Source organism: Lithobates pipiens, unplaced genomic scaffold (genome assembly GCF_037356315.1).
Source record: "Lithobates pipiens isolate NorthernLeopardFrog02 unplaced genomic scaffold, aLitPip1_a1.2 Scaffold_25, whole genome shotgun sequence".
NCBI lineage: Eukaryota > Metazoa > Chordata > Amphibia > Anura > Ranidae > Lithobates > Lithobates pipiens.
In genome coordinates this window covers 91,984,561-92,009,637 of record NW_027507787.1, presented here as the reverse complement: position 1 = coordinate 92,009,637, position 25,077 = coordinate 91,984,561, and the positions used below count along the sequence as shown (strand labels likewise).

Here is a 25,077-nt window from a genome sequence, read left to right as displayed (position 1 = left end):
CACTGACAGCAGGAATGAAATAGTGTGAGTTCAGCTCCCGCATGTCAGTGCGACTTGGGGGCAATTTCAAAGACATCTGTGTCGGTTCCTGTACAGATGTCTATACAAATCTCACCCCAAAGTGGCCAAAAGTAGTACAGAAACTACTTTTGGGGATCGGTTCTGTGCCACAAATGAAGCATCGCACCGATTCGGACGGTGCTATTGCTGGCAATAGCCACTGAATTGGCATGCGATTTGGCAGGGCAGTACAAATCCCCCCAAATGACCCCATTTTGGAAAGTAGACACCCCAAGGAAATTGCTGATGGGTATGTTGAGCCCATTGAATATTTATTTTTTTTGTCCTAAGGGATTGAATAATGACAAAAAAAAAAAAAAAAATTTTTTTACAAAAAGTTGTCACTAAATGATATATTGCTCACACATGCCATGGTTATATGTGGAATTGCACCCCAAAATATATTCCGCTACTTCTCCCGAGTATGGGGATACCACATGTGTGGGACTTTTTGGGAGTCTAGTCGCGCACGGCACCCCGAAAACCAATCACCACCTTCAGGATTTCTAAGGGTGCAAATTTTTGATTTAACTCCTCACTACCTATCACAGTTTCGAAGGCCATAAAATGCCAAAATAGCACAAAACCCCCCAAAATGACCCCATTTTGGAAAGTAGACACCCCAAGCTATTTACTGAGAGGCATGTTGAGTCCATGGGATATTTTATATTTTGCCACAAGTTGCGGGAATATTACAAACTTTTTTTTTTTGCACCAAGTTGTCACTAAATGATATATTGCTCACACATGCTATGGGCATATGTGAAATGACACCCCAAAAATACATTCTGCTGCTTCTCCTGAGTACGGGGATACCACATGTGTGGGACTTTTTGGGAGTCTAGTCGCGCACGGCACCCCGAAAACCAATCACCACCTTCAGGATTTCTAAGGGTGCAAATTTTTGATTTAACTCCTCACTACCTATCACAGTTTCGAAGGCCATAAAATGCCAAAATAGCACAAAACCCCCCCAAATGACCCCATTTTGGAAGTAGACACCCCAAGCTATTTACTGAGAGGCATGTTGAGTCCATGGAATATTTTATATTTTGCCAAAAGTTGCGGGAATATTACAAACTTTTTTTTTTTTTGCACAAAGTTGTCACTAAATGATATATTGCTCACACATGCTATGGGCAGAAGTCAAATTACACCCCAAAATAAATTCTGCTGCTTCTCCTGAGTACGGGGATACCACATGTGGGGACTTTTTGGGAGCCTAGCCACGTACGGGACCCCGAAAACCAAGCACTGCCTTCCGGATTATATATAAAAAACAAACTAACCAGAGTCACCCGTAACACTTATACGGTGATCAGTGGTGAAAGGGTTAACTAGGGGCAATCAGGGGGTTCAAATTTTTATTAGGTAGTATATGGGGGTCCCTGGCGCTATATAAAAACCTGACGGGGAACCTAAATAACTAACTGGCTAACCAGCGTCACCAGTGACACTTATACTGTGATCGCTGGTGAAAGGGGGTGAAAGGGTTAACTAGCAGCAATCAGGGGGTTAAAACCATTATTGGGTAGTATATCGGGGTACCTAGCGCTATAAAAACCTGGCGGTGAACCTAAAAAAATAACTAGCTACCTAGCGACACTAGCGACACTGATGCAGCGTTCAGAAAAATTATCGCTTAGTGACACTGGCAAAAGGGGGTGAAAGGGTTAACTAGCGGAAATCAGGGGGTTAAAACCATTATTGGGTAGTATATCGGGGTACCTAGCGCTATAAAAACCTGGCGGTGAACCTAAAAAAATAACTAGCTACCTAGCGACTGTAGTGACACTAATGCAGCGATCAGAAAAACGATCGCTTAGTGACACTGGCAAAAGGGGGTGAAAGGGTTAACTAGCGGCAATCAGGGGGTTAAAACCATTATTGGGTAGTATATCGGGGTACCTAGCGATATAAAAACCTGGCGGTGAACCTAAAAAAATAACTAGCTACCTAGCGACACATGCAGCGATCAGAAAAATTATCGCTTAGTGACACTGGCAAAAGGGGGTGAAAGGGTTAACTAGCGGCAATCAGGGGGTTAAAACCATTATTGGGTAGTATATCGGGGTACCTAGCGCTATAAAAACCTGGCGGTGAACCTAAAAAAATAACTAGCTACCTAGCGACTGTAGCGACACTAATGCAGCGATCAGAAAAACGATCGCTTAGTGACACTGGCAAAAGGGGGTGAAAGGGTTAACTAGCGGCAATCAGGGGGTTAAAACCATTATTGGGTAGTATATCGGGGTACCTAGCGATATAAAAACCTGGCGGTGAACCTAAAAAAATAACTAGCTACCTAGCGACACATGCAGCGATCAGAAAAATGATCGCTTAGTGACACTGGCAAAAGGGGGTGAAAGTGGCAGCATTCAATAGGCACAGTGGCAGCAATTGATGGGCACAGTGACTGCAATTGATGGGAACAGTGGCTATGGCTGCAATTGATGTTTTTTTTGCTTGCGCCCCCCCCCCCCCCCCCCCCAAAAATAATAATTTTTGAGCACCAGTCGCCACTGCCCACCGTGTATATATGTTGCTACTTTGGCATTAAATACTGGGGGTTATGGCAGCTAGCTGCCATGACCCTGGTATATTTTTACACAGTGAGCAGGAGAGGTGACCCCCACCCCGCCACTTCCCGTTGGTCTCTGCCCGCTTACCGGAGAGATCAGCAGTGGCAGAAATGATCTGTTCCCATGGAGTGATGGGCAGGAAGTCGAGTGAGGGCAAGATGGAATAAAAGTGATCAAAAACATTTTTTTTAAACGGACAGTGTAAAAATAAAAAGTAAGATAAAAAAGAAAAAAACAATTTTTGAAAGTACCCTGTTCGTCCGAGCTCATGCACAGAAGCGAACGCATACGCAAGTCGTGCCCACATATGTAAATGTACTATGTACATATGTAAATGTAAACCACACATTTGAGGTATCCCCACAAACGTTAGACTGAGAGCAATAATTCTAGCACTAGATCTCCTCAGTAACTCCAAGCCCTTGTACACACGGTCGGACATTCCAACAACAAACCGAAACCAGTGTTGCATACACATGGTTGGACAAAGTTGTCGGAAAATCCGATCGTACGTAACGTGATGACGTTATTTCGTTGCGACGGGACTACGTTCAAGCTAGTAGCCAATAGCTTTGGTCTAGGAATTTGATCTGAGCATGCGTGGCACTTTGTCTGATCGGAATTCTCCACACACAATCGGACAAAGTCCGATCGGATCATGTTGTCGGAAAGTTTTATAGCCCAGCTCTAAAACTTTGTCCGTCGGATATTCCGACAGAAACAGTCCGATGGAGCCCACACACAGTCGGATTATTCGACAATGCGGTCCGATCTGACATTTTCCGCCGGAATGTCTGACCGTGTGTACAAGGGCTAAAAAGGTAACCTGTAAAAATTATTAAATCGTCGCCTGTGGAGATTTATTGTTTTTTTTTTTTTTTCTCAAAAGAAGTTTATTAAAGAAAATAAAACAAACAGAAAAAATCAACATCTGTCAGAAATTCCGATTACAGAGAATATAGTGTCATATCCATTATAAGCAGCAATCACTTTGCGACATCATATGGCAAGAATTACATAGAACCTATTTGCCGCCAGTACATATCCTATCAGGGATTGCGCCTATGGAGATGTTTAAGTATTGTAATTTGTCGCCATTCCACGAGCATGTACAATATTAAACCATGATATATTAGATATCAATTTACTTTTTTTTTATAAAAAAATTGGGCTAACTACTGTTTTCTTATTTTTATTATTCAAAAGGTGTCTTTTTTTTCCCCTACAAATTTCTGCGCAAAAACGGTTTGACATTTGACAAAGTATTGCGACAATCTCCATTTTATTCTCCAGGGTCTCTGCTAAAAATATATATATATATATATATATATATATATATATATATATATATATATATATATATATATATATAATGTTTGGGGGTTCTGGGTAATTTTCTAGCAAAAAATACAGATTTTAACTTGTAAACAACAAATGTCAGAAATAGTCTTGGCCCTTAAGTGGTTAAGAGTTTGTCATCACTTTAACAACTTGCCAACCGCTGCATGCCGATATACGTCGGCACAATAACAGTGGTGAACAAATAATATCTGTATGTCCCCTTTAATTGCCAGGGACCCGCGGACTCGATGTCCACTGCTCTCCTGGCGATCGTGTCACGGAGCCGCAGAACGGGGAGATGCCTATGTAAACAAGGCATTTCCCCATTCTGCCTTGTGACATGAATCTACTGCTTCCTGTGATCGGGAGCAGTGATCGCTGTCACGTGAGTGGAATCCCACCCCCACAGTTAGAATCACTCCCTAGGACACACTTAACCCCTTGATCGCCCCCTAGTGTTTAACCCCTTCCCTGCCAGTGTAATTTACACAGTAATCAGTGCATTTTTATAGCACTGATCACCGTATAAATGACAATGGTCCCAAAATAGTGTCAAAAGTGTCCGTCATAATGTCACAGTCACAATAAAAATTGCAAATTGTTGCCATTACTAATAAAAAAAAATGAATAATAAAAATGCCATAAAAATATCCCCTATTTTGTAGACGTATAACTTTTGCACATACCAATCAAGACGCTTATTGCGATTTTTTTTTGGGGGGGGGATATTTATTATAGCAAAAAGTAAAAAATATTGATTTTTTTTTTCAAAAATGTCCGCTCTTTTTTTTTTTATAGCAAAAAAAAAAAAAATCGAAGAGGTGATCAAATACCACCAAAAGAAAGCTCTATTTCTGTAGAAAAAAAAGGACATCAATTTTGTTTGGGTGCAAAGTCGCACGGCTGTGCAATTGTCAGTTAGGCTGGGTTCACACCGCTGCGGCAGCGAGAACCGGATGTGATTCGCACCACACTGCAGATCGCATCCAATCTCTGTGCGATGCGAGTTCAGCCATACAGATAGTATGGCTTAATTCGCATCGCACCCGCCCCAAACTCGCACAGGACCCTTTTTTTGGTCCGCAGCAGAATCGGATCGCATGGGTGTTCACACCATGCGATCCGATTCCTGTCCGAGTTTGCAGATCGCACTGCGATATGCGAACTGATCTGGGGGTGTCATTAAAGCGGGATTCCACCCTAAAGTGGAACCTCCGCTGATTGGATCCCTCCCCCCCTCTGGTGTCACAATTGACGCCTTTCAGGGGGGAGGGGGGTGGAGATACCTGTCAAAGACAGGTATTTTCACCCACTTCCGGGCATAGACTCCCGTGGGAGTCTACGCCATTTCCTGCCCTGCCGCGCTGTCTGCTGGGACACACACGGGTCCCAGTGACAGCGCGGAGATTTCCCATTGCGCGGCGCAGCTCGCGCATGCGCAGTAGGGAACCGGGAAAAGAAGCCGATTCGCTTCACTTCCTGATTCCCTCACCTCGGCTGCCGGCATCGCTGGAACCCGGGACAGGTGAGTGTCCATTTATTAAAAGTCAGCAGCTGTAGTATTTATAGCTGCTGGCTTTTAATATTTTTTTTTTTTTGGTGGAATCCCTCTTTAAGGTTTCACTGACACTCCCAGCAGTCCGCATAGGGCAGTGTGAACTGCTGGCGGGAGGCATGCGATGCGGGAAAACGCCGCAGATTTGCGGCGTTCCTGCATCGCTCCAGTGTGAACCCATCCTTAAAGTGAATCGCGAAAAAGTGTTTTGGTCAAGAAGAGGGTAAAATCTTCCGGGCCTGAAGTGGTTTTCCTTTGTCCCTGATACCCTTCTGTAGCTTTGATCACAATAAATTAAATGGGGGAAAAAAATAAAACATTATATATATATATATATACATATATATATATATATATATATATATATATATATATATATATATATATATATATATATATAACATCTGCAAACCCACAGTGGAAATTCCCTCCCTTTCAATGAATCAAACTCATGTGACCGATACTGTTTTCTAACCACACTATTTCCTTATGAAGATCCAGCCCTTTTACTGTGTGTGTCTGCCTCTTTCCCAGCCCTCTGCTCCCTACAGTCCTACCACAAGCTGCCCTGGCCCTCCTCCCTGTCCCTTGCCCTCCCCCAGGACTGTGATCAGCAGGACACAACATACAGGAAGTGATCTCTGCAAATTCCAAAGCCAAAGCTTGCTCTGCTGCTCTCTGATTCAGGTAGGGCTTTGTTTTTATTTCTGCTCCCTGGCCATGCTGGCATTTAACTCTTATTTTATTTTATGCATTAAAGGTTCTTATATAGCACTGTCAATGCTTTACACATATATTGTACATTAGCATAAGTCTCCTATTATTATTATTATTCAGGATTTATATAGCGCCAGCAATTTACAATATAAAAAGGAGACAATACAGATGCAATAAAATGCAAGAGGATTAAGAGGACCCTGCTCAGAAGAGCTTACAATCTAATATTTTCCTTTCCCTTTTTTTTTTTTTTTTTTTTTTTTTTTTTTATATATATCATTTTTGAGTATACGTAAAGGTTCCCTTAATCCCTGCTTTGCGTGATTGGAAGCCTTTGCTGATGGCAGCGATTAACATTTGAGCAGCCATAGTTTGCTGCAGGTTAAGGTTTGTTTGATTGTTTTAACCTCAGCTGAGTTGTGCGATTAACTGTGTAGAAGCCAGCCAGCTATTTGTATCAAACTGTATGTCCGGCTTTCTTTCTCTTTTAGTTTTTTTTTTTTGTTTTGGATAGTTACATAATTAAATTAAAAAAAGACCATCTAATTCAACCAAAAAAAAAATACAATCCCATATACACAGTCCTTCAACAGTTGATTCAGAGCAACCTACCCGCAGCATTTTTTACTGACAAAACATAGAACATTTACTGGCGGAGCACGTTTTTTACTGGAAACTATTATTTTATTTTTTTACAATGAGTACAAGTACTTTTTATTTTTTAAGTACTTGCCATTACCGATACCTACCACAACTGTTTTGCTTTAACTGGTACAAAGTATTGAAAAGTTATTTACAAATTAAATCCTTTTTTTTTTATTTTTTATTTTTTTTTTTTTTATTTAGTGTTTTTCAATGTGAAATGTGTAAAAATATTCACTAGGGCCACTTTCATGTGGGGGCGACGTTGGCAGTAAAGTGCCGCTATTCTTAGCGGCGCTGTACCATCGTATTTGCCAAGGTACTCGGCTGCTAGCGGGGAGCTTTTAACCCCCCGCAAGCGGGCCAAAAAAGGGTTAAATCCACCTGCAAAGCACTGCTGCAGCAGAGCTTTGTCGGTGGTATAGCCACGCTGCCCCATTGATTTCAATAGGGAGGAGCGGTATACACACCGCTCCAAAGATGCTGCTAGCAGGATTTTTTTTTTAGCGTCCTGCCAGCGCTCCGCTTCAGACACAGGAGCTGTTCTTTCAGGGCACTTTGCAGGCGCTATTTCTGTATATCTGTAGCGCCTGCAAAGCACCCCAGAGTGAAAGGGGTCTAACAAAGCAAACAAAGAGTATTCATTTGTTTATCGTTTATAAGAGTAAATTAAGGATTATTAAGGGGTTAAATAGAGGAACATTTGTTCATCCCATTGATCTGCAGATGAAGAAACAGAAATATACAAAAAGAAACAATGCTTCTTTTTATTTGTGTTTCAGGGCTGAGCAATGTTGTTAAACATTGCCGCTGCTTTTTTGCTTTTTTTTTTTTTTTGACAGTTTACTGGACTTCTTTAGCACTGGGGAGAACCACTGACAGCCTGAAAGTATCAGTTCCAGGTATCATGCATTTGCACGAGTACTTGTGCAAATACTCGGCACAGATACTAGTACTGGTGCAACCCCACCTATAACAAAGTCATTTTACGATTACGATTACGATTTACGATTAAAAAGTCAACACAACATGAAATTATCAGCCCCTGATATTTACTGGCAGCTGTAAAAAAAAAAAATCACTTTTTTTTTATACAAACTGTCAGTAAATTTACTGCTGGTTGTCAACCCTAATCCAGAGGAAGGCAAAAAATGCATGATTCAATTTCCTTCCTGATCCAAGAGGCAATCTGATTTTCTCTGGATCAATTTTACCTATAAAATATTAGTATCCAGTTATATTGTGTACATTAAGGAAAGAATCCACGTCTGCTTTAAAAAAAAAAAAAAAAAAAAAAATCTACTGAGCTGGCCAGAACCACCTCTGGCGGGGGAGTCTATGCCATATTTTCACAGCTGTTACTGTGAAGAAACCTTTCCATATTTGGAGATGAAATCTCTTTTCCTCTAGACGTAAAAAGTGCCCCCTTGTCCTCTGTGATGACCGTAAAATGAATAACTCAACAGGAAGGTCACTATATGGACCACTTATGTATTTGTACATGTTGATCATATTCCCCCCCCCCTTAATCTCCTCTTCTCAAGAGAGAATACATTGTGTTCCTCTAATCCTTCCTCATAGCTGAGTTCATCCATGCCTCTTATCAGTTTAGATAGATTTAAGCCTTGGCACGCTGGCCGTTTGGTTTGTCAATATTGCAGCATTTTTGGGTGCCCAGGAAGCCAAGGTGCCAGTGTTGAGCCAGCGGCCTGTTGAAATCTATGACCGGCTGAAATACGCAGCTGCAGAGCACTACTCGTGCCTAGATTCATATGGGTTCTGGGACGTATGTTCACTATGTAGGAATTCTGGCCATGCATTTCTGAATGCACAGCCTGATGCCAGGTTCACACTTCTGCATGTGGCTGCAGGTGCGGGAATCGCATCCACCTGCAGTGAATGGCACCCCAAACACATGAAGAATTGCAGGAAAATTGCATGATAAACAAAAAAAAAATCACTTTTAACAAACAAGTCATACTTGGCTCCTCTGAGCAGTTAGTTTTGCACAGAGGTGGCCCTGATTTTCCTCTTCTGGGGTCCCTCAGCGGCGCTCCTGGCTCCTCCTCTTCTTGAGTGTCCCATCGGAGAAGCTCTCTCCCTTGGGGCACCCATGCGGGCGTGCTCCTGTGTCCTGCTGCTGCGTCCATTGACAGACTGCAGGACTTGGCTCCGCCCCCCCAGCTCCTGCGTCATTGGATTTGATTGCCAGCAGCAGGAGCCAATGGCTGCGCTGCTATCAATCTATCCAATTAGGACCTGAGGCACCGGCTGGAGTAGGTGTGCTCGTCCCTGTCGCAGGAATGATCTGGCTCAGTTCTGGAGGGCTGGTGCACTACAAGAGGTTTTTCAGCTCAATGGTTTACGGCCCCTTTAAATGTGAATTAGGGCAGCATACAGCCGTTGTGTACTTCAGCCAGTCATAGATTTTGACAGGCTGCTGGCTGCATGGCTGGACACTGCACCACTGCCTCCCAGGTGCCTGAAACCGCCGGATTTGACACACATGGGCCAAATGTTCAGTGTGCACGTAGTTTCAAAGGCTAAGGCCTCATGCACACGGACGTTTTTACAGCCACTTTTTTGAGCTTTTTTTGCAGCTTAAAAACGGCTGTCCATGTTAGTCTATGGCTTCATGCCCACCTAGGCGTTTTTGAGCTGCAAATGGCATAGGCGTTTTTAAGCTGTAAAAAAAACCCAGGACCAGTGCGTTCCGTGGCGTGGAGCTAGAGCTGTAAAAACGCGAATCGCGGGAAAACGCGCATAAACGCGCAACATATTTTCTTTGTTTTCTGAGTGCTATAGCCAAGAGATGTGTTTCTTAAAAAACGCTACTTAACGCTAACGCTAAAAAACGCGCAAAAACGCCAATGCAAAACGCGGTAAAAATCATGTTTTTAACAACGATTTTTCCAGGCATCGGAGCTAGCTTTGCAGCCAGTTTTTTAAAACGTCCGTGTGCATGAGCACTTAGTTCACCTTTAAAAAAAGAATAAACGCACATGTTTTTGCAGGATAAAATGTCATTTGTTGTGGGGTGTTTTACCGTAGCCTGCAAAATATTGCACCTATGATTTAGTGGCTTGGTGGTATAATGTCAGGCTCCTGCAGACACTGCTGACAGCTCTTTGCCTGTACCTCCATAAGGGCTTTCAGTTAGAAAGCTGGAGGAAGAATCCATGGACTTTTAGTGTGCGTATCAGCGTACGCGTAATCTATTTAGAACTACAAGCTGTCTGCCACAGTGGGAGGTGGTACTTGTAGTTTATTCACTTACAGATCTGTGCAGAGTCCTGCACAGCAAGGCCAATTTTAAAATGTGACAGAGGCTGGGAGGGGGAACAATCACCCGCTGTCACGGGAAGGGGTGGGGGGGAAATGCTAAAGAACATGTTGCACCCTAAATAAAGGTGTAACCTGTTTCTAAAAGTGAACTTCAAAGCCCAACTCTGGAAGAATTTAAAAGTTCTCCCTTGCAGTGTGACTACACCGGGCAGTGGAATGTCCCTCAGCGTCCTTACATCCAATGTAGGACTATGGGGCTTCCACTGGTCTTGACCATAGACTGCCAGAGAACAGGGAAGAAGAGGCCTCGGGGACTGGACTAGCAGTGCGTAAAAGTGGGAAGTTAAATATTGGGTAAGTAAAATGTTACCCAGTTCCCAAGACAGAAACAAGCAGTTAACCTTTGCTTTGCAGGCACAGCCCCATCGCAAGGGAGGACTTTTAAAGGTGCTTCATACCAGCCACTGGGTTTTAAATACCCCTGATATCTCACCTGTCCCCAGTAAGGCTAATGGATCACAGATTGCGTTCCATTAACTTCTTACCCAGTGATACCAGCTGGGGAAAGTTTGCACATTGATTTGGGGTCAGTAACAGGAAAGGGAGAGAAGTGCACAGATGTTTGCTGATCTCCCTTGCCTCTACATAGTTGCACCCACCATGCTGGTCCTGGGTCCACCAAAGAGCGTGCAGAGCCAGAGAAACATGATGGGTGTCCTTGGGGAGGGGGGGTGAGTTACCGGCTAAATGGCCCCCTTCTACATCCCCACATTTCATATGCAACCAGACAACCACCAGCCAAACTACCTATTCAAAGGTCACTGTGCTCCGCACGACCTTTGCAGCAAAGTCTAAACATGACGTTGTCCTTTAAATAAATGTAAATATTTGGGAAATTCCCCCATCCTTCTATCATTCCACCATCAGTTGACTAACTGGAAATATTGCAGTCACAATAATCCTATGGCATTTGAGTGACATCTTTAGCATTTTATTTTGGGGGTGGAGGCTAAACCAGAAAATGTGCAATTATCACCTATACTATTTATTCCTTTGGGGCTGATAAAGTGCATTACCGCAACAACTTTGACTCCCGTATTAACTTTTCAGATGGGATTTCATAGGCTTCTCATGCTCCTGTACTCTGTTCCCTGCTTCTGTAACCTACTGTGTTTTTTAAATTTTTTTTTTTTTTTTTTTTTTTTTTTTTTTTAGATGACAAGATGGGCTCCCTTTTTAGAGGGGAGGAGATGTGTCTGGCTCAGCTGTACCTGCAGTCGGGCTGTGAATATCAGTGCGTCAGTGAGCTGGGAGAACTTGGACTGGTGGAATTCAGAGATGTAAGTATATTTTGTGATCCGTTAAAAAAAAAAAAAAAAAATAGGTGTCGTCGGTCTGGGGGTGTGGGGGCTGCACGTTGTCGGTCTGGGGGTGTGGGGGCCGCACGTCGTCGGTCTGGGGGTGTGGGGGCCGCACGTCGTCGGTCTGGGGGTGCGGGGCCGCACTTTGGAAATTTTCGCTTTTTGTAGCGTCTTTAAGTGGTTAATTCGGTCAGCTTAAGATTCCTTGTGGGTTAGATGAAATCTGTGAGTGACCGACAAGGATCCATAATGCTAGCCCAAATATTTCTCCAAGAAATATGAAAGTTGACCTCCATTGCTGTTAAGTAAACCGCTAACAAAAGCTGTTAAATATTTGCACTCCCTTAGTTAACCCACTGCCTTAATATTATTATGTTTATGAACAACTAGACAATTGGCCAGTTTGTCTTAACAGAAGACAGGCATACAGGTGTGGTCATATGCCAACTATGTCAAGGAGCCTAGTGCAACTGTGACAGGTACAGTAAATATTAGGCCTTGTTCACTTGGGGCATGCAGGGATGCACAGAGGTTTTGTGCAGGCAGTTCCATTGATGTCTGTGTGGGCACCTGTACATAGCCCCCAATGTAGACAGTGTGAGTTCGGGGACACGCACTCTAACGGATGTCAAATTGTATGCGGCTGCTGCATCCTAGTAGATATCATTGTCCTGCACCAGGATGCATTGAACACCTGTGCATTTCAGTACGGGTATACACGGCCCTTGCACAAGGTACACATTAATACACTTGGTGTGACAGAGGCCTTAAATGTAATACGGTGTGGCTTTACCAGACCTTAGGTGTCGTGGCTACATTTTTTATTCATTTTTTTTCATTTTTTTCGTGTTTTTCTGCCTGTAACACACTTCTAGTCGTGTGTGACAATGCTCATTTACCATACCGTATCTATGGAGGAGTAGCCTTGCCACCCTGGGACAGGAGGTATTAGGACTACAGAACACCTTCCCTTTCCTCTCCTCTATAACAGAGTAAGGTGTTTGGTAGACCGCGGAGATAGCTGCGGGTCCTTCAGCAGGTGGTGAAAAAAAGGCAGCCTTTCTGCGGCTGAAATAGTTAAATAGGTAAGGGGTTCACTTTTTGCCTTCATACAAAAGAATCTTGTCCTGTCACTGGATAGCTGGGGCCAATGTAATTGACAAAGTGCACATCAGCTCACAAGATTTCTGGTGGGATCAACAAGTATTTTATGCATTTATTGAATACCTATAACAGAAAACAACATTTTCAGTGGTATAATTCGCAGTCCAAAAAGTTGATTGGTTTTACATATATTTTGAAAGTCTCAGACCCCTTTCAGACTGTAGCATGGCTAGTTTTACTGGCGCTTTACCGTTGTTTTAGCTGTTTTTTTTTTTTTTTTTAGCCGGTAGCGGGGCGCTTTTATCCTATGCTAGCGGCCGAAGAATGGGTTAAAATCACCCGTGTTGCAGCGCTGCCGAAGGTGCGGGTGATTTGTTAGCGCTGCCCATTCATTTCAAAGGGTAGGGGCGTTTTGGGAGCGGTGTATACACCGCTCCCAAACTGCCCCAAAGATACTGCTTGCAGGGTTTTTTCTGACGCCCTGCAAGCGCACTGCCCCAGTGTGAAAGCACTGGGGTTTTCACATTGAGGTGGCATGGGGGGCGTTTTTCAGGCGCTATTTATAGAGCTAAAATGCCTGAAAACTGCCTTCAGTGTGAAAGAGGTCTTAAAGATTGTCTATAATTGTCTTGTTCAGTCAAAGAGACATTTTCTTCTGTGCAGTTCCTACTTATTACTTATACCTGATTGTTTTTTTTTTTTTTTTTTTTTTTTCTGCAGCTGAACCAAAATGTTAACGCCTTTCAGCGTCGCTATGTCTCAGAGATTCGGCGTTGTGACGACATGGAAACAACTTTTGGTGAGTGTGGGGGCATTGCCTTCAGATCCGGGGTACCTAAACTTTTTAAGCTGAGTTCACAAATGAGAAAATTTCTTACTGCATCAGGGTTTGAGAGAATTCTTACCATAAGCAAGCAGCACTATACAAAGACAAATAACAATCGCCGCATAATGAAACACACAAAGTAAACCAGCTCAGTATTCATGTTCCATCATAGGGAGGTCAAGGACTGCACATGAGAGCCACTGAGGAATGTTATCTACACTGGTAGTATGATACTAGCTACTGTGGGAAGACGTGCTTAGTCCCTGCTTTAGCTTGGTTCACATTTATGTGGCTATGTTCTGCGTGTAGGGCAGCCTATTCATTTCAGTGGGTTGCCCTACCCACAGAAACGCTGGGAAAAGTCCCCAACTTTTTTTGTTAAAAAAATTGCACTGAGCAGCACTGTGGTGCAGTTTGGCATGTGAAAAAAAAAGTTCCATGGTTGCTGATGGGGGTGCCATTAGAGCAGTGTTTTTCAGACAGGATTCAGTGGAACCCTAGGGTTCCTCCTGAGGTTGCTAGGGGTTCCTTGAGCAATTGGGGATGGATCTCCAACCTTCACTGATCACCAATGCAAGGGGATAATTTCCACTACTTCTAAACCAACCATTAATGTTAACATGGACACTATATGCCACAGTACTTAGCCCTCATTCACATTGGAGCGATTTGTGATGCGATGACAATGCCAGCAATGGCACTGTTCCAATCGGTGCAACGCCGACTTTAAGGTGCCGCAACGATTTGCAAAAGTAGTTCTTGCATTACTTTTGCTGATTTACGGGTGCGACTTGCATGACGTCGCACAGATGTCTTTCAAGTAGCAACTGAAATCACGCTGATGTGCTACTTTGAAATCATGCTACCTCAAGTGAAGTAGCATGATTTGAAAGTAGCATTAATGTGAACCAGGGCTTATTCTTATTTTAAAACCTTTGACATTTTTAATGCTAATCGTACTATAAGCTGCAGGCATAATTCTTTTTTTAACAGGGGTTCCTCAGCAACCACAAAATTATTTTAAGGGTTCTTGGGGAATAAAAAGGTTGCATTAGAGAAATGGTGACGTTTCTTTAACAAAATAATGGCCACCCTACAGGCTAATGTCATAATATGCTTGTACGCACCACATACTAGCACATTATCACAGACTTACCTGAAAAACAGATCCCACCAGTGGCGTGCTGACAGGGCTTCCATACTCTCCCAGTCTTCCTCCCAGGATCGTGTGGTTTGACCATTTGAATGTCCGGGCAGAAATTACGGCAATTCTGCACATGCGCAGGGGAGTCACGCTTGTGGCACAACACTCTGAATGGACGGCACATTCAAGTGCGCATGCATCGGCAGCGCCGCTGGCCGCTACAAATGTGAATATCTCCTAAATGGTGCAAGTTTAGGAAATGCAGTATTTACTGTACCTAATAAGTAAGCCTTAGCTGCCTGTGGACTAAACTACCTCTTTAAAAATGAATAGCACACTTCTAAAGTGTGTCTGCTAAAGTGCAGCGCGTTTTTCTGCAGGTCGGTAACGCCCTTGATTTTGCACACATTTCCCCAACCACAAAGATGCGAGTTTAGGCTAAAACTGTATATGAGCAGGTGTGAGGTTGTTTGCCAGGTTGTTGACTTAAAAAACAGTATCAGTGTAGCGAGACAGGACCCCCAGCCATGAGTTGTGTGGCAGGAAGCCGCAAATGTGTGTCCAGGCCTGAGACAGGTGCCTTGAAATGAGAAAGTGTTGTTTCCCAAAACGTCTTTCAGGACAGCACCCGAAAGATCATGGCTCCTCCTCCCACAGGAAACACTTCATCAATCAAATCTTTATCATGAGGCCGCCACGTTGCTTCCATCAGTTTTTTGTGTTTCCTCCAGCCGGAGGAATGCCTCTGGTGGGAGCCATGGTCTCTCAGGGCTTTCCTGGGAGACGAAAGGTTCTCACCTGTCATTTTTATGCCAGGAGAGTGATCCTGCCACTTGCCTCTTGCTGGATGTTCCCATTCCGTGCTCAGGGAGAGCCTGTAATGCCTGGGAGTGCTGCCCTTTTTTCTTGCCAGATGGGGGGGGTTTGCTGTGGTCCCCCTGCATCGTGGGTTGGAGGCGGTTCTGGTGGCCGAGGAGAGTCCTAGGCCACATCCTGTGCAGTGTTCAGGAAGAAGCAGCACTTCCGGGTCGGGCGCGTAGCCTCTTTTCTGGCCGCAAGCGCAGTGGGAGAGGGCAGGGTCACCTGGTGCCTTCTTAAACTTCCGGTTTAGAGCGGTGGCGTTTTTGAATTCGGAACCAGATTTCTTTTACTATGTGACCGCAGTGCTATGGAGGACAATGCAGCGGATAAGAGGGCAAGGCTCCAGCAAGGCCAAGGTAAGGGACTGTGTCCTTTTGTTACTCTGGGCTATTTTCTCCTGTGGGTTTTTTTACACCCCACTTTACCTGCAGCAGTATCGTATATTGCAGATGCCTCCGCAGAATCTAAAAGCATGTTGGCCAGGCCTGCCGCTTTAACAAACTTGGCTAGGAGGGCCTTATGGCTAAAAACCAGGCCATTCTTGACCAAACGGCTGTTAAAAATAAATCCTTTCCGGTCAAGAAGAAGCAGATTTTTTTTTTTTCAGCCTCAAAAAGGACAGCACAAAGGGAAAACGCAGAGCAAAAGGAAACCATGGTCTTTACAGATGCCCAAAGGTAGGAGTGGAGTGCTCTTCAATCTTCCTGTTAATTCCGGAAAGCCGCAGTAACTCCTCCCTCCTGGCGGGGGAAGACTCCAAGAGTTTCTTCCACAGTGGAGAGGCTTTACATCAAACCAGTTTATTGTAAACATTCTCTCCCAGGGATACATGATCGAATTCGCAGAAGAACCTCCAAAAAGATTCTTGGTGACAAATGCCCCAAGAGATCCAACCAAGGCTCTCGCCATCAAGTCCCTAATCCAGGAACTGAAATCCCAGAGAGTCATTGTTCCGGTCCCTACAGGGGAGTTCTTCCAGGGTTTCTACTCATATGTATTCTTCATTCAGAAACCCTCAGGAAACTTCCGTCTCATCCTAAATCTCAAGATGCTAAATCGATCAGTAGAGTACAGAAGATTTTGGAAGGATTACATTTTCTCAGTAAAAAAACCTCCTGAACCAGGGATGCTACATGGCATAAATAGATTTACACTTCAGAACTCTGCAAAGTTTTTTTTGTTAAAATCACCAGCAAGATTTACTGGACTCACTAGTGAAGATCCCCACCATGGTGAAAAGGAGTCTTTGGTGGTGAAACCTGCTGAATACCTTGCCTGTTATAGTCCTTCCCAATCCAAGTAAGATTAACAATGGATGCCAGCTCCTGGGGTTGGGGGCTCACATGAGCGGTCCGTGGGCTCGTGGTCCACGAGAGAAGCAGTAAGGTCCTCAAATTAGAGAGAGCTGAAGGCAATAGAAATGGCTTTACTGATGTTTGCCGAAGAAGTTGAGGCACTGCATATACAGATCCTGTCAGACAACGCCACGGCGGTGGCCTACATAAACAGACGGGGGCACCAGAAGCCGAGCTCTTCAGTGACTAGCAGGAAGCATTCTAAGATGGGCAGAGCTCCATACTCTATCCTTGTCCATGGTCCACCTAAAGGGGACTCTAAACGGGGTAGTAGACTTCCTCAGCAGAGACCAGTATTACGAAGTGGAGTGGCGATTGAACCCAGATATCTTCCATATGGTCTTGAAGAAATGGGGGCAGCCAAGAGTGGATCCCTTTGTGACTCGGAAAAATACACAGGTGTCTCTCTTCTTTTGCCTGGACAGAAACAAGTCATCCCTGGGGGTAGATGCTCTGGCACACAGTTGGAAATTTGACCTCTGCCAAGCTTTTCCCCCTTTTCAGCTTATCCCTCGGGTCATAACAAAAATCCAGAAAGAGGATACTACAGTAATCCTCATCACTCCCTTCTGGCCCAAGAGGGCTTGGTTTTCATCCCTTCTACAGATGCAACTCAAACCGTATCGTTGAGACAAGACCTGCTGATACAAGGTCCCCTGCTTCACCAGGCCTTAGCAAAGCTAATACTCACAGCTTGGCTTCTGAGGACCAGCTTTTGAGGAGAAAAGGATTTGTTAGGAGGGTAGCAACCAACCATCTAGCAGAAAGAGTTGTTCCAGACTTTGGAATAAATTCCTCTGGTAAGTTTTCAACTCCTGGTGCACAGCATCTGGCAGATCCTTTATAAGAGGTTTCTTTTATCCTGGAGTTCCTGCAAGAAGGAGCAGATAAGGGCCTAGCTCTCAGTACCCTTCAAGTTGTCACACTGGGGGTATTTTTGGAAAAAATGTCTCATCAGAACCCCTAGTGATAAGATTCATTAAAACCCTCAACCCGGTCCAGACCGGTAATGATCAGAAGCTGTCCAAAGTGGGACTTTTCAGTTGTTCTACAGGCCTTGACCAGGGAATCTTTCAAACCCATTAGTTTAACCTCCCTGAAACTGATTACTTTGAAAACAGTTTTTTAGTGGCTATAATGACAGCTCGAAGAATATGGGCTGCAAGCCTTGTCAATAAGGGAGCCATTTTTTTTTTTCTATTTTTTTTTTTTTCCAGACCGAATTGTTCTTAAGACGGATCCTAATTCTTTGCCGAAGGTCGCTTCGGTCCAAAATCGAGCTCAGGAGATGATTCTTCCTATGTTTTGCTCTATTCAATTGGGTAAGAAGGAAGAATTCCATACCTTGGCTGTTAAAAGAGCAGTCTTATGTTACCTGGTAGCCACTAAGGACTTTAGGCATTCATTATTTGTTTCATTTGCTGGTAGTAAAAAAGGAAGACAAGCTACCAGAGGTACCATTGCCAGATGGTTGAGAGTGGCTATCTCAGAGGCCTATTCCCTTACAGGCCAGGTGAGTCCAGTTGCTATTCGGGCTCATTCTATAAGAGCTTTGGTGGTGAGTTGGGCAGAAAAAGCTGGTGCCACCCCTGAACAAATCTGTAAGGCAGCTACATGGACGAGTCTGACGACCTTTGCGCAAACAAGCAGGACAAAACTCTGGATAGCCACCCACTGGAAAAAGACTTGAAATCCCATCTTTAATTGAAACAACGTGGGTCACATCAAAAGAGAATCAAAAAATCCACAGCAAAAGGAATAACAGGGTACAGGAAAACTGGTGCGTTTCGCACCGTAATCAGTGCTTACTCATAGCACTGATTACGGTGCGAAACGCGCCAGTTTTCCTGTACCCTGTTATTCCTTTTGCTGTGGATTTTTTGATTCTCTTTTGATGTGACCCACGTTGTTTCAATTAAAGATGGGATTTCAAGTCTTTTTCCAGTGTGCGGCTATCCAGAGTTTTGTCCTGCTTGTTTGCTCAGTGTGTATAATGGTCAGCACCTAGTTCATCAATAGGAGACAGAGCTTCAGTCCTTGAGGATTACTTTGGAGCGGTGGTTCATCCTTTCTGACGACCTTTGCCCATCATTATAGGTTAGGCCTGCTGACGGCTGGGGACCGGGCTTGGAAGGAAATTCTTATAGGATGTTGTCCCACCCTAAATGGGGTAAGTTTGGATTATCCTCTCGGGTGCTGTCCTGAAAGACGTTTTGGGAAAATTCAAGTTAGACTTACTGGTAACTTGTTTTCCAGTAGTCTTTCAGGACAGTAGTAACCCGCCCTTTTATTCTGTTGCTGTAATACTATGATATAATCGTCACTTATGTGTTGCAGCCGGGGCTGGAGGTTCTCTACACACAACTGATGGAAGTAATGTGGAGGTCTCCTGATAAAGATTTGGTCGAAGAGGGGTTTCCTGCAGGAGGAGAAGCCATGATCTCTTGGGTGCTGTCCTGAAAGACTATTGGAAAACAAGTTACTGGTAAGTCTAACTTGAATTTTCTGCTAGATGGCAAAGGGAGAATTATTTGAAACGGCATAGTTTAAAGTGAGCCTGTTCTTTACCCACGCACAGCAAAGCTGTATGTTGACTTTAATGCTGGCACCTGCATCAGCCTTATGCAGTAGCGTTGTTGCTTAGCAGTTGGCCAGGAGCTCTGTCAAGAGGTGCAGAGAGACTGTTCTTAGCCCTGTGTAAGCTCTGTTTAGGATAGACTTGTAGCTTGAATGAATAATTTCTTGAATGACAGTCTCTTTTCTCCTGGCAATAAAGGGAATGCAGGAAAGGTCAGAATAAGCTGCTTCAGGGCTGGCTGAAAGTGTTTTTTTTCCCCCATAGTCAAAAAAACAGTTTCACTCATAAGATGTGACAGTGGAACATGACCTGGTCGGTTCCTGGAGTAGGGAAATCACAAGTTCAGACACGACCTAAACATATTAATTTGGTGGTCCTTATTTTTCTCAGGGTACCTAGAACAAGAACTGCGCAAGGCTGGAATAAAGCCGAAGGATCCTTCAGGGTCTCCGCTGGCTCCCTTACCCAAAGATGCGCTGAATATTCAAGAAGAATCGGAGCAGTTGGCAAAAGAGCTGAGGGATGTGTCTGGGAACCGGTACACTCTACGAGAACGCCTACGAGAGCTGCAAGAGTATGCCAATATTCTGCGAGAGAGTCAGAGATTCACAGGACCATTGGTGAGTTGTTAGGGTATATGGTGAAATGGTCAAGATATTTAAACCCTAAAAGGTAGGATTTTACCAAACTGCTTAGGTTTTGGCCAAATGGGCTTGTCACAGACCTTGGCCAGGTAAGGATGGTGCTTGATCATTGGTCACCAGAGGACCATCAAGTTCCTTTTGTTAACTGATTGTTGAGGGTCTAAGATTATGTGCATCTTATCTGCTTTAGCTCAGCTGCTACCACGCCCTGGTGAGCTAGTAAAAAGATCATATGTTCGTCCCATAAATTACACACACCAGTTGGTTAAAAGTCTCCTACACCTCCTATCCACGTTTGTTACTAAAAAAAAAAAAAAAAAAGGTACTTGGAATGCCTGTACATATGATCAGCTGCATCCATGTTGCTCTTACTTTTGGGTCAAATACTTAGTCATTTCAAAGGGCAAAGCCTTGGCACCTCTAGTAGTGTCAGAACCTGCCTGGCCATTCCTGCCTTTTGTCCACTGGGACAGTCCCTCAGAGTGAAGGGCCAATGGGTATGTGTGGATAGCAAAAAACAAAAAACTGGATTGAGCTTTTTTAGGCCCCCCCCCCCAAAAAAAACAAGAATTATCATTTTATTGTTGGAAAACTGTTAAAAACAAAAACATGTCATACAATGCAACATATATACATTTTAAATCAGACCACTAAGTTTGCAGTTGAGAGAAGATTCATGAATATAAACCGCTGTTTGTTTACAGCATGAAGGTCCTACATGTTTCAACTCCAAAGGGTCTTCATCAGGGGAAAAACATGTTGGATTCTGCAATGCAAACAGAAAAAAAATGCTCAAAAATGCATACAACTTACAGGAAATATTGTTTTGTAATGTCCTATGTAATAAGGGCAGGTGAAACCAAGAACTCCCCATCCAGACTCACCCCCGCAGCGTAAACTGATGTGAATACAAGAGACTCAATTAACGGCAGACTAAATATTTTATATAATACTCAAAACAAACTGTATCAATAAAAATTATTTTGTTTTTGGTGCCTAAAAAATCTCATCCAAAAAAAAAAAAAAAAAATATATATATATATATATCTTTTATTTTTTATTTTTTTTATTTTAGTAGGAAGCATTGTGTTTAAAATCAAACCGAATGTATGCCACTGCTAGAATGAACAGCTGTGTAAAGCTGTCCATACACGGATCAAAATGTGTCTGGTTCAGAAAGGCTGGTCTACATTTTGATCAGTGTGTGGCCTTGATCAACAGAAATCTATCCTTTTATTGACTTCTGTCGAAGTGACATGGTGAAAAACATTCCATACTGTGAGAATTTTCCACTGTCAGAATACAATGTTCTGGCTGGGACAGTGGTGGTGGGGGGGGGGGGGGGGGGGCTGGGGGTTTGTGCAGATGGAGAAATCAGTTTGCTGGCTGAATGAAAAGTAACAAACCATGTCTGGTCAGGTTAAGCTTCTGTCTTTTTATAGATTTACATCAATTGCACATATACAGCAAGATTGTGATGCAAATTAAATTGCTGATTTTGTAAATTCATTTTTGTAGCCAGAGTCTGAAACATTTAGAGAGAGAGCTGACACTGATCCATTGATTGACCCTTCAGTAAGCTCCAGGCAGGATCTCAGAGTCAGGTGAGTTGCTGCACACAATTGATAAACACCTTGATTTTTTTTTTTTTATTAAAATTTATAAAAATAAAAAATTGTACATTTCTGGAATGCATGCACACTTCCACATTGTAACACTTTAAACGTGCAAGTACAGAAAAATAACCGTTGATGTGTGAGAAATCTAGTATGCTCCTAACTTCCTCTTTGACATGACACCACAGTGGAGGTTCAGCTCTCAATTCCTTCTTATCACGTGTTGTCAGCCCTGCCTGTCTAATTTCTGATAGACTACAAAGAACATAGACCTCTCCTCCCCTCCCCTCTTTATCTCTATTATCCTTCCTCAAGCACAGGAAGTTATGAGCTCACAAGATTTCTGGCAAAATCAATGGGAATATTACAACATCATGAACAGTTTTAAAGTAGAATTTCAGGTGTGGCGTTTGCCAATGCAGTGGTGCATCAGGTCAGGCCATGTTAGGGTTGTCCCGATACTTTAAGACCGAGTACAAGTACCGAAACTTTTTTTTACCAAGTACTTGCCTATACTGATTACCGATGCTTTTTTTTATGTCATGTGACAGTTTCAAAGCACAATACAGATTAGGTGGCACTGACATGCAGCACTGATAGGATTAGGTGGCATTGATGAGCACTGACAGATGGCACAGGTGGGGGGCACTGACAGGTGGCACTGATGGCGGGCACAGACAGGTGGCTGGAACTAATGAGCAGCACTTATGGACATTGGGCACTGATAGGTGGCATTTATGAGCATCGATGGGCTGCCTACGATGGCCAATCTTGATACACCTTGCTGCTTTTGTGTGGCTGAGTGCAGCGACCATCTTGTTACACCCAGCCTGAACTATATGGGCTGGGTGTAACAATATGTCCACTGCTGGCTTACTGCGGCCGAGTGCAGGGTGTACCGAGATGGGCGTCGGGGATGTCCAACCGCCGACATCGACACGTAGTGTCACTTCCGCTGTTCCGCCCGCTGACTTCTGGTTGCGCCGGGTCGCTTTCCCGGGTATCAGATCTGGCAACGGGAGTGAGTACAAGTACTTTGACAAATGCTCGGTATCGATATCGGGACAACCCTAGGCCATGTGATATCCACACTGGATCGTTATTTGATGTAACTCAATGCATATATACTGTATTTCCAAATTTTATGAGTATGCATTTGGCTGCTTGGCCCTTTACATAAATTAGCCTTTAAGCCCTCCTGTGTGATTTTTTTTTTTTTTTTTTTTTTTTTTTTTTTTTACACACACACACGACCTTCAGCAGTCATGCAGCCAGTGGAATGTGCAAATGCCTGTCCTGAGACATTTATGGAGGCTTCCATTGCTGACCTTTGATAATGTTTTTGCCTGGTTATCATATTGATGTTTTGTCTTTTACCTTTTTACGGAGTTGCTGACCTGCAACAAGCCTAGAGATCAGGAACTCCTGATAATTTTTTGACACTCATTTACAGAATATCTGAGTCTGAGTATCTGAGCATATCTGAGTCTCTGACTAAACCGGATTTAAGCCCTGTACAGACGGGCAACAAGCATTTTCAGAATGAAGCCAGAATTGGCATCTTTAAATTGCAAGCTCTGAAGTACTTAAAGTGGTACTCAAATTTCTCTACCTCCCACGTTTCTTTTCTCCCTCATACTGGGTTATTTTCAAAAACGCATACATCTCCCCCCCCCCCCCCCCATCCAGTGAATTCATAATTGCCCCACTGCGATCCTCTGCTCCGGTTCCATACATGGTACTGCCATCTTGGTCTTACTGACCGTTGTGAAATCTGAGATTTAGTCTGTCAGCAAAAATGCCACTACAGCTCCTTGATTGATAGAAACCTACAGAGCCCAGGATGTTGGTTAATACTGGAACATATTGCTTGCGCTGACTTCTTGGAAAACTTACTTCTCCATTTGTAGGGGAAACAGAAGTACAAAAGTATTTTTTTCCAGTCACATTTTAAAGTTGACTGATGAGCAAATACAAATTGCACAATCTAGTTCAGTTATGTTTGTAAAAAGTTTATATAAATCTATTTTAAAATCCTTCTAGCAAAACTTGATTATATTGTAAAGTATAATTGACTGCTGAAAAAGTTCCTCTGATAGAACAGTACACCAGTGTCACTTTGAGAGTGTTGGCCGTGATGGATCTGAGCCCCAGCGATCTGGTGTTTAGGAGGTAGAAACTGCGACAGAAGAGGTGACTTTGACCGTATACTCCCCAAAAGGAAAAATGGTGGATATAAGGTTTAAAGTCCCTTGCACCGGTAGGCCTTAATACAGAGGTACATTTTCAGGTTTTCCTGGAGAGCTAAAAATAGTTTCTTTTTAAAATCCCCAAAACTGGGCCCTCCTTAAGATCTGTGGGTAGGAAGTAATCGCTAACCCCATTCATGGACTTGCCGTTTTTTCCTTCTCGCTATGGTTACCTGGCTGCCCTTTCCCTGGATTGGTCCATGCATGTCTGTCTTTTTATTACATAATATTTTAAAGTATCTTGACTATTCCCCTGGTGCCCCTTCTCCTCTTTTTTTGCTTCTTCCCCCGCCCCATGTCCTCCTTCCCCCTTTTTTTTTTTTTTTTTTTTTTTTTTTTTATCCTCTTATGTAGATGCTGAATAATGGAACAGTTGACCAATTATGAGTTCATCTGATTATTCCTTATTGACTAATGGAAATCATCAATACCAAAAACAAGACATGGGCAGCACTTTTCATGTGACTTGTTAGGATGGCAGTCATCACTCCCTTGTATCACTGTCCAGATGAAGCTACTCTATTCTAGCGAAATGCGTTGACGTCACAATTGTCACATGATGCCATTCACACAAGCCTCGTTGAGCTGGAGTTGCCAGCTGCATGCAGGAGACAGGAGATTGTGCACGGCGTATTGGAGCTAATGACAATCTCATTTCGATTCAGCCGGTTTTGAATGGTACAGCCACAAGGTATCCACAGACTGGATCATAGGGGGACACACCCCAATGGACATCCATCGCATGGGATGGTAATGTACCACTACAAGCACGGTGGTCAATAGGTTTGTGGTTGGAAGTTCCTCGTCCTGACCCATGCACATGTGATGTTTTAACACGTCTATCCTTGAAGCTGTCGCTGTTACTACCTCCTAAACACCAGATCGCTGGGGCTTAGATCCATCATGGCCAATCCTCTCACAGTGACACTGGTGTACTGTTCTATCGGAGGAACTTTTTCAGCAGTCAACTATACTTTACAGTATAGTATAATCAAGTACTGGGATTTGAATAATTGGTAACAATTCATGTGAACTGCCCAGATACACCAATATATTCCCCATCCTCAGTACTGTAGGCTATATACATCAACTGCTCATCATTCTAGCCTTTCATTATATCCTTCCCCTTCATGAAAATCATTGAGCCATCCATGCTT

General features: G+C 43.5%; 1 protein-coding gene across 1 annotated transcript in view; it reads left to right on the top strand.

Moving 5' to 3' along the window:
• The first annotated feature begins 6,062 nt into the window (after window positions 1-6,062).
• TCIRG1 (T cell immune regulator 1, ATPase H+ transporting V0 subunit a3) overlaps window positions 6,063-25,077 on the top strand; it is a 65,185-nt gene continuing 46,170 nt past the window's right edge. The window contains exons 1-5 of the mRNA XM_077454677.1: window positions 6,063-6,225; window positions 11,398-11,522; window positions 13,368-13,446; window positions 19,802-20,031; window positions 21,574-21,659. Coding sequence (XP_077310803.1) covers window positions 11,406-11,522; window positions 13,368-13,446; window positions 19,802-20,031; window positions 21,574-21,659 — 512 coding nt within the window. The 5' untranslated portion in view covers window positions 6,063-6,225; window positions 11,398-11,405. The remainder of the gene's footprint in view (window positions 6,226-11,397; window positions 11,523-13,367; window positions 13,447-19,801; window positions 20,032-21,573; window positions 21,660-25,077) is intronic.